This window comes from Orycteropus afer, unplaced genomic scaffold (assembly GCF_000298275.1).
Source record: "Orycteropus afer afer isolate SDZICR_OR568_19922 unplaced genomic scaffold, OryAfe1.0 scaffold00033, whole genome shotgun sequence".
Classification (NCBI taxonomy): Eukaryota; Metazoa; Chordata; class Mammalia; order Tubulidentata; family Orycteropodidae; genus Orycteropus; species Orycteropus afer.
The window spans coordinates 11,516,317-11,531,348 of NW_006921620.1; the positions used below are offsets into that span (position 1 = coordinate 11,516,317).

Genomic DNA, 15,032 nt, shown 5'->3' on the forward strand with positions numbered 1-15,032 from the left:
AATAATTTTAGTAAATTTTAAATACTTATTTTCATGTACATTTCCAATGCAAAGATATTCAATTTTATGGATTTTGAAAAGTTCCATCTTATATTTTATCTTTTAAATCACTACTGTCACTAGAACAAATTATATGACAATTCTGATTATTGCAACATTATAATTCTGCTGAAATGAAAGAAAATATAAATTTTCATAATATGAATATACAAAAATTTATGAGCTTGGGTTTGGTTATTATTCATCCACGTATCATCATTCATCAGCATAAGAGATGTATATAAAAACCGGAATTTTAATTTTGCTCTTATTAATACATATTTGTTAAAGTAGGGTACTAGAAACTGTTGTTAGTTATATTGCTTTTCTTAGTTTATAGCTTGTAAATATTTAGATATCTGATATGTAGGTCTCTACTTTTACTCTTGGGTCAAACAAATGCTCAAAGCAGTAACACCTACCATAGGAATACTTCTCTAAGTAGACAAGATGAGACAAGATGAATGTCATGTGTTTTAATGTCCTTAGAAAAAGACACTCTATAAATGCAAACTGGATTTGCTATCTTAATATTACATGTTTTGGGTTTTGCTTTGTTTTATTTTTTAAGAGCAGCTGTTGTGTCTAGGTTCTTTCAGATGCCAACACTGTGTTAGCAAACAGAATGGTAGTTCTAGAGGGACAGTTGTTGCTGTGATGTGCCGTCAAGTCAGACTCAACTCATAGCAACCCCTCCTTGGGTTTCCGAGGCAGTATCACTACAGAAGTAGGATTGCCCAACCTTCCTTCTAAGGAGTGGCTGATGGGTTTGAACCGCCAGCCTTCTGGTTAGCAGTCAAATGCTTTAGGCATTATGCTACCAAAGCTCCCAGAGGAACAGTTGAAGACTCAAATGCAATGTAAGCCTCAGAAAGAAAACAGTATTTTCTTTCACCAGCATTACTGTTTACTAAGAATTTTACTGATTTTTCACATGTAGTTTTCTAGATGTTGATTCTCATTATTAAAATATCTTTTCCTATTTTTAACTAAAATGTATTTTTATTTTCCTTTAAGCTGCAGCCTCATGTGACAATACATAACAATACTGTTTTCAGGCCTACTCTGAGATTCATTTACATTTTTATTTGTTTTAACATAAAGTAACTCTTAGGAACAATTTTCTGTCAGAAATATCAAGCTAGTAAACCAAAAATAAAGCAAACTTACTGCCATCGATTCACTTCCAAGTCACAGTGACCCCTACTGGGTTTTCGAGGTTGTGAATCTTTACAGAAATAGATTGTCCCATCGTCCTTCCCTGGAGCGGCTGGTGGGTTTGAACTGCCAGCCTTCTGGTTACCAGTCAAATGCCTTACGCATGACACCACTAGAGCTCCTTACATATATCACAAGTTGATTTAGTTCACTAATATAGTTCTATACCTTCAAATGTTGATAGTAAAATTTCAACCACTGACCTAATCTGCAAAGGGTGGATAGATATGTTTTCAGAATCAATCACATGGATGTCTGGGGAAACATGTCAGCAAAATCTAAGTAGATATTAGAAATTTTGAGAGAAAAGAAAAAAGTCAAGATCTCATTCTCACTAAAGACTATTAAGTCAAATCATAACCATGCAGATAGGGTGTAACACATTCTTATTTTCTATCAAAGCAACTCAAGATATGTAACACTGAAAATGCTTTGGTTTAAAGAAAACAAAAAACAAATGCACTGTAGTCAAGATGTGCTGATCTTGACTGGGCCACAAGAAAATCCAAATATTTAAAATTCATAGACTTCAGAAGAGTTCTGCATTTCTGTTCATTTTCAATTGTAAGTACATGACTACAGGACGATATTTTTCCTGCAATTTCTCAACAGTGCCTGATACTCAGAGTAATGCATGCAATATTAATGTTCTCTCTCTTTTTTTTTTGAGTATACAGCATACACCAAATCCCCACTTAAAGAAAAACTCCTCAATTCCTAATCATTTCAATAGACTCTAATGTAATATTTCCTACATTGGAAATCACGGCACTTTATTTAAGGAAATCAGTCTGGCCAAAATGAGCTCTATGGAGTGCAGCTTGCACAGACATCAGTTCAAAGGATCAGATGTCAAAGTGCTCCCTCTAATGTCCCTTAATCATCACTCCGATTAGTGCTTGAATAGGACTGTGATTAAAAATGCCGCTGCCATTGTCTACCTATTCAGGCGACTAGCATTCTACGTGGGTTCCACAGATTAGTGTTTGAATAGGGGAGCGATTAGAAAGACAGCTGCCATTGTATACCCATTCGGAAAACAGCAAAACTCGCATATTTATTTGCTATGAGCACCAAAGAAATGTTTTGCAAAGGTAAAATATACCATTAGGCTCTAAAGACAATTTAGCTGATTTCTTTTGTTCAGAGCATTCTATTTTCCCATATGCAAGGATATTTCTTATTTGCAAATACAGTAATATGCTTCATTAATATATTTAATATACATATTCTGTCTTTAGAGACATAGTGTTACCACACATCTGCTTTATAATATAGTATTTATTGACCTACAATAGATTGCACAATTCTGACTTAATATTTATGACTATATAAAGAAGTACTATATAAACAAATCAAATCAATTTGGTTCCAGATGTTTTGGTTCCCTTTTCAGTATCCTTGGACTAGTATGTATTCTATATGAACAACTTCTTGTCTGAGGAGACATTTCCTTATCAACTATTGAGATTAATAGTTTAACTTTGGCATCATGCTAAGAGAGAAGGTACACTTCAGGACAGCATTTAGTACCCTGAAGGACCTCACACAAGAGTGCATCAGACAGGGTAGGGAAAGTCCCTGTGACAATACAGAGCTCTAGCCTATGATGAAACTGGCCAGCATGAGGGCATCAAGTTAGGTTACTTGGAGAAAGGTGAGAGTTGGGACAGAAAATGTCCAGGAAGACAATTCATTCCAGTTTTATACATATTAGGCCATGATCTGGTGTCTCTCTCTCTCTGTTTCTGTCTCTGTCTCTTTCTCTCTCTCTCACTTTCTCTCTCTCTCTCTCTCTCACACACACACACACACACACACACACAATTTGCCAGGAAAGTCTTGGGCAATAGAGGAAATGCTGTTTTTCATTATTGCCCTTAATATCTTATCTTCATGTTCATTACTATTCTATGTTCTTTCCACATTTATTTACTCTGCTATGTTTCCACTGTCATCATGGGCCTACAATAGGTAGTAAGAGAAACAGACCTGGGAGCATCCAACACATCAAGGCTGATAATGAGCAATATATATAACCAGAAGGCTGGTGGTTCAAACCCACCAGCCACTCCTCAGAAGGAAGGTTGGGCAATCTACTTCTGTAGTAATACTGCTTCGGAAACCCAAGGAGGGGTCACTATGAGTCGGGGTCGACTCTAGAGCACATAACAACAACAATATATGCCAAGCACTATTTTAAGTATATCATATATATTGACTTATTTAATCTTAACAATATCTCTATCAGGTAGATGTCATCATTATTCCTATGGTACAAATGAGAGAATGGCAGCATGAATACAGTAAGTAATTTATCCAAGGTCACATTGTTACTAAGTGGCAGAACCAATATTTAAAGTGAAGCAGTCCATCTCTGGAGCTTACATTCTTTTATATAAATCCAAATTCAAAGAAAAGGAACTATAAAGAAAGTTTTCTTTCTCTTGTTAATTAAGCCAATTGAAACACACCAAATTTAAGGTAAAGTTTTTCTACCACAACTTAAACACTAACCACACTCCATTCTAATTAACAATAAATTTGATTAAAAAATAAATAAATAAATAAATTTGGCTCAAAAATAGAGCCATCACTTAACCATTATACAAGTTTCAAACCAGGAAAAAGCAAAATTAAAGTAACAGGGCTGATGGCTGACAATTGCAAACGAGTTTAATTTGTGTGTCACATGGTCAAGGAGAAAGTTGTGATCAGTCTGAAATAAATAATTAAAGCAAAGCTTTCTTGTAACACCCTCAGGAAATCAAGAGTTAACACTTTTCTTCTTTCTACTCAATTACCATTTTATTACATATTTCTGCCTGGAAAATAAATCTTGTCTGTATGGTGGAATGAAGCACAAAGCACATTCTTTAAAAGAAAGGATCTAATAGATGGCAAAATTCTAAATTACAACATATAGAAAAAATTATGTTTCCTTATTAATGAGGTAACACGACCTTCTCTTGAAGAGATAACCAGAATATAGAACTTTTCAATAACTTAAATTATCATCACCACCATTATCTTTTTACTCTTAGATCTCCTTGCTGACCTCTGGAGCTTTATCTCTTGTCACTTTTCTCCTCACTGTCACACTCCAGTCACACAGTACTGAAATTCTTTCAGTACCTTAACACGGGTTGGGCAATCTACTTCCGTAGTGATACCACCTGGGAAACCCAAGGAAGGGTCGCTATGAGTCAGATCTGACTCGATGGCACGTAACAACAACAACAACAATCATATGTTCCCTCATCTCTGATCCTTCCAACACATTACCTACTCTAACAGGATCCCTCTAACTCCCACAGCAGGCTCTACTGACAACACTGAACTGTGAGTACATGCTTATTATCTGTAAATTGTCAAGGTAAGAACAGTTTTTGTCCTTATCTACATTATTATTACAGGGATTGGTACACATTAAGTCTTCCATAAATATTTATTAATTAATGAATTTGTACAACCCACTTCAAAGATATGTACACTATAACAAAAAAATAAACTTACTGCCTTCAAGTCTATTCTGACTCATAGCAACCCCCATTGGGTTTGTGAGGTGCTAAATCTTTATGGAAGTAGATTGCCTCATCTTCCTTCTGAGGAGTGGCTGATGGTTTGAACAGCCAACTTTCTGGTTAGCAATCAAATGCCTTAGGCATTGCACCACCAGAGCTCCTTATCAGTCTTAAAATTAGATGGAATTTTAATTTCTTATATTATCATGCTACATACATTTGGAAAAGTCTGCACTATAAATAATTCTTTATCAGGGCTCATTACTACAGAAAGTAACTTATCTCCAACAATTGGATGAATGTATAATAATGTTCATGAATTGCTGTTCAGAAGTCATACTTCATATGTAGACATGGAGCACATCTTCATTACTGATTCAGGGTATACACTATACTCTTGAAAAAGAAACCTAATTGGATGTTAGTACATAAGACTCATCAAGTAAGAAGTATTTTCAAAAGAAGACCAAGCTAAATTTTGATGTATGAGTTTTTGTATTTGTCGAGTTAACAGTACTAACTCAATGTGACACTGAGCTTTTCACTTATTTTCTCCAGACTTCATGTTTCTCATCTATAATACGTGCTTAATAATCTTAGAAAAAATAATAAAATAACAACGATTAATTTCAATCACCAGAATGCAAACTCCATAAAAGCAAAGACTGTTCGCTCATGACTATATTCTCAGCATCTAGAAGAATATCTCACCTACACTAGAACTCATTGAATATTTCATTAAATTATTATTTATTCAGCACTTACTGCATGCCTATCACTACTGTTGGTGCTAAGGATACAGCTGTAAATAAAGCAGGTCATCAAAGATCTTAAACTCTAATGAGAAGAGAAAGTATATAAGCAAAATACAGAATACAGTATGTTGGACAGTAAAATGTTCTATGGAGAAAAATAAAGCAAGGAAGGGGAGATAGGAGTAAATGTTAGGTCAATTAATTTAGTTATCATTATGAAGAGCTCAGCTCAGTGGTCTGTCACCCTCATTGTCCATATCATTATCATCTGTGGTAGGTAAGTTATATGTCAACTTGGCTGGGCCTGGTTTGAGTGGCTGGGCAGCTGGTGGTAATTATTCCCCATGATGACACTGGCAATCAACTCCATGGTAGAATCTGTCACAAGCAGTTAATAGCTGCTTTAGGGATGTGGTCTGCTTCCTGCATATAAGAAGCTTTGGGAATGGTCTCTAGCACTTTGGCATGCTTGGACCGTGCATGTAGCTGCATCTTCATTCAGCAGCCTTCCATGCTCTGCCAATCTTGGGACTTTTAATGAACTTGAATCAACGGTCTGACATGTGGTTTGGTACTATCAGGGACTGTGCCTTTTTACTTGCTGATCTTGGGTTTGTCAGCCTTCGCAGCCAGCAGCTGCCTGACTGAAGAAAGCCTCCAGCTTCAGGAGCAAGAGGCAGAACTAAAGCCCAAGGTCAAGGGGCTTTCACCCAGTGCCTAAAGCTCAGCACTTTGAACTTGGACTACTAGACTCCAAAACTGTAAGAGAATAACTTGTTTGTTAAAGCCATTCTATTTGTGGTATTTTCTGTTAGAGCAGCATGAAGTAACCAAAACATCATTATTACTCACTCTCAATGTCACTGAGTCAATCTCAACACATAAGAAACCCCACTGGGTTGCCAAGGCTATAAATCTTTATGGAAGCAGACTGCCTCATCTTTCTTCCATGGAACAGCTAGTGGGTTGAAACAGCCAACCTTTTGGTTAGCAGCCCAATGACTTACCCACAGCACCATCAGAGCTTCTTATCATCATCATTATATCACCTTTACTTTTCAAATAATGTTATAAGAGTAATAAAAGTGCAGCATTATATGATACAGCTGAATCGTTCCTTAGAAGAAGTTCCTAAATCTTAGACCTGGAGGAAGAATCAGTGAATCACCTCATGATGTGGATGAACTTGGTGGACATTATGCTAAGTAAAGTAAGTCAATCACAGAAGGACAGATATTGTATGAGTCCATTATTGTAAAAAAGTCAAGGAAAAGTTTACACTGGGAAGGAAATTTTCTTTGTTGGTTACCAGGGAAAGAAGAGAGGGGGAAGGAGAGAAAATAGATGGATAATTAGGAGACAAGTTTGATATGAGTGAAGGGATTTAAAAAAGGAAGAATGAAGATAAGCCATTTGTTGATAATTTTAGAGGCTAGGTTATGGACATGGGGGTTCATTGTACTAGTCTTTGTTTCTGTTTTCAATGTTTTATAATACATTTTTTAAATTAAAAAATAAATAAGTTTAATGTATTTATCACTCAGGAAAGAATGGGAAGAATACATTAGAAACTGAATTACCAGACATGCCATGTAACTGAGGGATTTTTTTTAACTGAGGTTAAGTTAAAACTTTATGTGCAGTAAGTATGCCATACAATCATAAAGAAAGAAGCATGTAAGTATCTTACAGATCATGAGTTTGATCCACTTGAGTTTACATAATTCACTTGCAGAACTGAGTATTGACCAAATCAAGGTGTCATCAGCAACCTGATCTTTCACTCAAGTATCTGTGAATTTTGAGTTAATTGATTTGTAAAAAAAAATAGTAATATATTTATAAATCCTTAATTTGACATATTTCGACTCTCAGAGAAACCCTTGTTATTCTAGAAATAGGAGGGCAGAACTGTTATGAATTACACTGAATTGCAATCTTACAGTTTCTATGAACTTCATCCAAATATGTGCCTATTTATTTTCAGTTAAGTTCCCTTTTCATGTATATCCAGTGCTATGAAAAACCTTTACATCTACCCATAACATCAATAAAAAGTGGAGAATAATGGATATTCTTCCCTCCCTTTCAAATATGTTTTATATCATTGAGCCAAAGACAACATGGACTGTAAGAGAAGTAATTTTATATAGTCCTAACAACAAATTGGGGACCTCTGGTGGCACAGTGCCTAAGACATTTGACTACTAACCAGAAGGCTGGTGGTTCAAACCCAGCACCCACTCTGCGGAAGGTAGGTTGTGAGATCTACTTCCATAGTGATACTGCCTCAGAAACCCAAGGATGGGTCGCTATGAGTCAGATCTGACTTGGTGGCAGTAAGTTGTTGTTTTTTTTTTTTTTAACAACAAGTAATAATAATGCTCAATTAATGCTCAATTAAACTGATTAAATGCTTTCTTATCACATGAACTATAATATGAATCCTAATTCCAGAGATGTTAAAATGTAATAAAACACGCATCTTACAATTGAAGAAATGTGGTAAATATGACAACTTCCACATTGCTATGATTCATGATCAAAAAAGAAACTCAAATGTTAAAAATATTAAATAAGCTTCTCACATATTATGCCGAAATCTTTTACTTTATTTTAGTAATAACATAGCTTGTATTAGGAGCTCTGGTAGCATAGTGCCTAAGGCACTTGACTGCTAACCCACCAGCCACTCCTCAGAAGGAAGGCTGGGCAACTTACTTCCGTAGTGATACCGCCTCGGAAACCCAAGGAAGGGTTGCTATGAGTCAGGTCCAACTCGACAGCACATAACAACAGCAACAACACAGCTTGTGTTACTGACAGTAGAATTTTAGGGTCAAGAATGGCTCCAAGGGTTCTTGTGTGGATGATGAACTAATCATTGGTGCTACTAACATATAGGAAGGAAACAAAGCAAGGGAGGAGTAGGCCTGAATAATTCTGTTTCAGTCATAGTCAGACTGACAGGCCAAGGCAATACCAGGTGCAACTGTCTCAGCAAGCACCTGGATACAGATGGGATCTGGGATAGAAATATTGATTAGGCACACAGTAAGCACATAGGTGGTCAATGACACTATGGCAATGGGTTCAATTATCAACGGAAGTATAAATGAGATTGTTCAAATTTCCCTTTTTGAAATCTATAACTAGTCTCTAAATGCCTTCCCACAAGTAGCCTGTTGCTGGGCAAAAATTTCACAATTGCCGTTCTTAGTGTAAACTTCAAGGTCAACTTGATGCCTATTTTCTGATCGATGCCTATGATTTATTTACAAAAACCAAATTTTCATCTATTTTGAGGAACAATTTCAGACTACTTATTTAGCAGATTTTGTTCATATTTGAGTAGCATTCATTTCAGTGCCTGCCATATGGGTGCTTCAAGCATTTAAATGAAAATAAGAAAGAAAGGCAAGGAGGAAGGGAAGGAGGAAGAGACAATGGCTCATGAAAAGCTTCTCTAAGACTTCAAAGAAAGCCAACTCACAACATTGGTGCAGATATGCAAAGAATAGCAAGTTGGTGATTATCTGAATCAAATAAAACAGAAAAATTTTAAAACAAAGCAGGATAGTTTTAAAAAAATCAAATGAAAATAAATAAATAAAATCTTTACATTTGATAAGGAGCTCTGGTGGTACAGTGCCTAAAGCATTTGACTGCTACCCAGAAGGTTGGTTGTTCAAACCTACCAGCCACTCTGTAGAAGGAAGATGGGACAATCTACTTCCATAAAATTATACTGCCTTGGAAACCCAATGAGGGTCACTATGAGTCAGAATCAACTCAATGGCAGTGAGTTTTATATTTGATGGTCAGGAAGCTGGTGAAAAATGTAACTCTCTGGTTGTTGTAAGGTTATTGCTGTTGTTGGTTGGCATCAAATCGATTTGGATTCATGGCAACTCCATGTGTTACAAGTAAAGCAGCTCCATAAAGTTTTCTTAGCTGTAATTTTAATAGAAGATCTCCAGTCTCTTTTCTGTGGCACCAAAGGGTGGGTTTGAACCACCAACCTTTAGGTTAGTAGTCAAGCACAAACCACTTGTGCTACCTGTGGGTTTTGAGATTATTGTGGTGGTGGGTTGTCTAGTCAATTTCAACTCATAGTGACCATGTATGGCAGAGTAGAATTGCCCTAAAGGGTACTCTAGGTTGCAATCTTTGTTGTTGTTGTTGTTGGTATGTGCTGTCGAGTCGGACCCGAGTCATAGTCTTGGGTTTCCGAAACAGTATCACTACGGAAGTAGATGGCCCCATCTTCCTTCCAAGGAGTGGCTAGTGGGTTTGAACCTCCAGTCTTCTGGTTAGCAGTCAAGTGCCTTAAACACTATGCTACCAGAGCTCCCAGTTGCAATCTTTATAGGAGTAGATTGCCAAGTCTTTTCTCCCACAGAGCTGATGGGTGGGTTTGAATCACCTAACTTTGGGTTAGGAGCCAAGCGTTTAATCATTATGCCACTAAGGCTTTTTACCTTGAAATTATAGGTCATGAATTTAAAGTGAGATCAGTCATCTTGGTTCTGTGTTTTCCCAGACAGTCAGTTCGGGGAGATAACTTTATTTAATCAGGTTGTATGCAAGGGAGTGATTATAATGATGAACCATGGAAACTAAGCTAATTCTGGAGTGAAAGATTGCAATTCCCTTTGGTCCCCTAAAGCCCTACCTCCAACCAGGCATTCATTCCCTTGTCCTATTTTCTCCCTATTAACTAAGGCAAAACCCCACTTCTTACAATTTCAGGTTCTACCAAACAGGGCAGTCCTTCGACCACCTTTAAGGCTTTTATCTTACATCAAAGAGCATATTTTAGGTTGAGGGTTAATTACTCAATTAGCACATTGCACAATTTTAAGTTTCACAAATCTCTATCTCTAACATAGCTGGTGTCTACCTCACCTTAGGCATGTCCCTGAATTTCTTGCCATTGGTATTTTCAAGCAAAGGCAAGTTGACCATTTGTACCCAATGGGATTTTTATATCAAATGGGAAGTCTAATTAGATAAACCTCAAAGTTCCTTGAAAACATAGATATTATTCAAGACAATGCATAACAAAATTCTAATTCAAAAAACAGGATTTTTTAATACAATTCATTTTTATTTTTAGCCTCTGGATAATATAAGCACTTACATTTTTAATTTTATTATCTGGGGTCCCTTAATATTTTTTTTTTAATTTAAGTTTTCTGTTTTGAGATAATTGTAGATTGATATGCAGTAAGAATTAATACAGAGAAATCCCATCAGATTTACACTATGGTAACATCTTGCAAAACTACAGTACAATACCACAACCAGGATACTGAGACTGACAGGATCAGTACAGAACACTTCCCGCATCACAAGTTTCCCTCATGTTACATATTTACCTTTGCATAGCCACACACACTCTCCTCCTGACCGTACACTCTCCTTAACCTCTGATAATCATTAATCTGTTTCCCATTTCTACAATTCTAAAATGTTTTATAAATGGAATCATTGAGCATGTAACCTTTGGGATTGGCTTTTTCACTCAGCATAATTCCCTGTAAATTATCTATGTTGTTGCATTTATCAATAGTTCATTCTTTTATGTTTTTTGGTAAGGCCCCCTCCTGGCAACAACAATTAAGTGCTTGGTTGTCAACCAAAAGGATAACAGCTCAAACCCACTCATTGGCTCTGTGGGAGAAATACCTAGTGATCTGATTCCATAAAGATTACAGCCAAGAAAAACCTATGGGCTGTTCTACTTTGTCATATACCCCACATACATGGGGTCACCAAGAGTAGAAATTTGACATGACAGTATCCAATGGCAACAACAGTGTTTCATGGTACAGATTTACCACAATTTGTTTTACCGCTCACCCGTTAATCAACATCTGGCTTAGTTTTAGTGCTTGGCTATGACAAAGACAACTGATATTGCTGTACAGGTTTTTTTTTCTGTGAAAAAAAGGTCTTCTGGAATAAATGTCTGTTGTTGTTGTTGTTGTTGTTATGTGCTGTAGTGGTGCAATTACTGCAATAATGCAATTATGGTAGTTGCCTATTTAGTTTTTCAAACACCTTCCAAACTATTTTCCCTAGTAGGTATACTATTTTATATTTCCAAAAGCAATGTATGAATGATCCAGTTTCCCTTCATCCTTGGTAACATTTGATATTGTCACAATTTTTCGTTGTTGTTGTTGTTTAATTTTCACCATTCTGACAGGTATGTGGTGATAATTTATTGTAGTTTTAATTTGCATTTCCTTAATGGCTAATGAGGTTGAACATCTTTTCATTTGCTTATTTGACATTTGTATGGCTTCTCTGATGAAATGTCTTTTCATATCTTTTGTCCATTTTCTAACTAGATTTTTTAAGTATGTGTGTGTATGTGTGTGTGCTTTTTACCGTGAGCTTTGAGAGATCCTAATGTGCTCTAGATACTAGTCTTAGTTGAAAATATTTCCTCCCACACTATAGCTTGTCTTTTCAACCTTCTAAGAGATTCTTCCTCAAAGCAAAAGCTTTTAATTTAAATGAACATCAATTTATCATTTATCATTTCTGGGTGATGCTTTTGGTGTCAAATCTAAAAAAACTCTTTGCCTAATCCCAGATCTCAAAGCTTTTCTCCGATTTTTCTTTCTAAAAGTATTCACTTTTGCATTTTAGTTTTAGACCCAGGATCCAATTTGAGTTGATTTTCATATATAGTGTGAGACCTAGGTTGAGGTTCATTGTAGGCTGCATTTCAAAGGTTTTTCTCTCATATTTTTCTCTATTGAATAAATAATGGGAGGATAATTTTCTTTCCACTTAATTCTTTACATACATACCCGATTCCTCCCATAAGACAGATTACTAGAATATAAATTACTAAATACAAGTGGTAATTATAAAGGTATTAATGACTATTATCAAAGATGATATCAAGTGGCTTTTGTAAGATTTTGTGTCAATATATATTTGCTGGATAGTGTATAAAAAAGCTCATCTCACTGCATCTTTGCCAATTATACAAAATATAAGAAAATAAGAAACAATTTACAGGATCACAACTATTGAATTAAAATACTAATTTCCATAAAATAGCAATTATAATAGAGTCTCTTCTAAATAAAGCTCTGATCATATAACAGTTTGATCACCTATAAAAGAGGGACCTTAGGAAAGCATCATCTAACTTCTCTGGATCATAGTTCTCATGCCCTTAAAATGAAAGATTGAGACTTGGAAATCTTTAAGGGCTTTCTAAGTGTAAAAATACATGATCCTGCTCTTAATGCCATTCAATTGTTCACATCATGATACAGGGTCATGCTTTTTAGTCTGCCTATTCCTTAATCTAATTTGGACCACACAGGTGTCCTTCCAAAGACCTCTACTAGAAGCATCATAGTAGCAAGCAAAGCTCACAGAACTGGAGCAAGGAAAATGGAATTCCAAAACCAGGTCTACTACTAAATGGCTATGTGATCTTCTCAAGTCAATCTGTCTGTGTTTCTCTGTTTCTTTGTTTTAGTCAAAAGAAAAAAAAAAAAGCTTTGCTAGATGATTGTTGTTATTGTTGTTATGTGCCGTCGAGTCAGACCTGACTCATAGCAACCCCTCCTTGGGTTTCCAAGGTGATATCCCTTACGGAAGTAAATTGCCCAACCTTCCTTCTGATGCTAGGTGATTAGTGACAGAAAAATTAAAAATTAAGTAAAGAAGGATGCACACACACACACATACATGCACACAGACATGCACATGTACCTCACAATTCCAATTCTCAGAGAGTTCATAATGTGGAGAGGAAGAGAGAAATACATAAAAATAAAAATCATAATACTATATAAAATGGTACATCCAAAGTATCGTAAGAGTCAATATCAAATAAGTTAAAGCTACTATTTGCCTCACTGAATAGGCCGCTTTGGAAAAATCAGGTAAAATACGTGAAAGCAAATGCTTTCCAAAATGAAAAGTCTGTGTACTCGTAAATGGCATTTTGAATATTGCCTTCAAGGTTGTACTTTTAAACATGTATGGCCTCATATTCCTAGCTCTGTAATCACTTCATCAGCCCAGTTCAATAAGGTTCTAGGATTCCATAATCCTGGAGAAACATTTTTGCTCCTGGGCCTCATTTGAAAATATTAGATATTCATATTTTAAAAAGATTTGTTCCTCCACAAGCATATTTGTTCAAACAGTTTAGATACTAGGTAGATAGCCCTCTTCAAGGAGAAGCACACAGTGGTTTAGTGGTCGGCTGCTAAGTGAAAAAGTAAGGAATTTGAACCCACCACTTACTCCATGGGAGAAAAATCTGGAAGTCTGCTTTCTTGAAGATTTGAAATCCTACAGGGCAGTCCTACTTTGTGCTAAAGGATCACTATGAGTTGGAATTGACTCAATGGCAACAGGATTGTGTGTGTGTGTGTGTGTGTGTGTGGTTTTTATAACCTTCTTCAGCTGAAGTATATCAGTAATATGGGAACTCTTCTAGTTCACTGTTATTACATGACAATTATTAGAGAAATTGCACAGATTTTTAAGAAAAAAATGGCACCATACTAAATTTAAATGATAGAGACAAGTGTTGCAGAAAAAAAAATTTAATAGTGATTTGAGTAAAAATTTACACAGCATATTCATTTTCCATACAACAGTTCACATACATTTTGTTTCATGACATTGATTGCAATCCCCGTAATATAATAATAGCTCTCTTCCCACTTCCTCCCTGTGGTTACCTTTTCTCTGTGTTCTTCAGAAGATATTTTTAAAGCAATAAAATTAAACATGTCTTTGAGATTATTCAAACACAAAATATTTTTAAAATCACAGCTGTACTTCATAATTATGAATTATGTTTACGTAAATGTAAAATTCTGTCACACAATATATGAAATAAGATCATTTTCAGCATGAAATCGTGTAACAGTGGTACTTACAAAGCAGTTCTTATCATGGTTTCTTTTCCAATGCTTCTTGTCTAACTTTTTGGCTGAAGTGGAACGCAGAGCTGCATGAGTCTGTATTCGAGGATTTAAAGCCAGGATGCTCTGAAGACAATTGAAAGAATACATATGAAAATATATTAGCATTTTTATAAAATCAATACTTTGTTTACATTTTAATATTCCTCCCAAAAAGAAAGGCTTAGCTGAGAAAGCAACTTTTATAGTACATTATAGAGAACGAAAAAAAGAAAACTACATGTGATGAAAACAAATTAGAAGAATGACCTAAAATTATCAAGAAGGTGTTTGCTAAGAAAAGTGAGAAAGTCTATACTTGGTCAAATATAATAAGTCAGTGTGGAGAATCTGGACACAACAAAAATTCACATGTAAAAGGTGAGAAGGAGTAAATTATTTTTAGAACAAAAATCTTTCTTAAAACAAAGCTAAACATAAGGTATGAAATACAAAAAAAAAGCTAAAAGTATGTCAAAATTATGACAAGGCTCTTCAATTAGTTACCTTAAAATACTAATGACTTATACTGGACAAAG

The 15,032-nt window shown here is 35.6% G+C and overlaps 1 protein-coding gene across 1 annotated transcript in view; it reads right to left on the bottom strand.

Annotated features, from left to right (window-relative positions):
• DPYD (dihydropyrimidine dehydrogenase) overlaps positions 1-14,622 on the bottom strand; it is a 1,117,863-nt gene extending 1,103,241 nt beyond the window's left edge. Inside the window, exon 1 of the mRNA XM_007936128.1 lies at positions 14,470-14,622. Within this exon, the coding sequence (XP_007934319.1) occupies positions 14,470-14,622 (153 nt within the window). The remainder of the gene's footprint in view (positions 1-14,469) is intronic.
• Between the last annotated feature and the right edge of the window lie 410 nt (positions 14,623-15,032).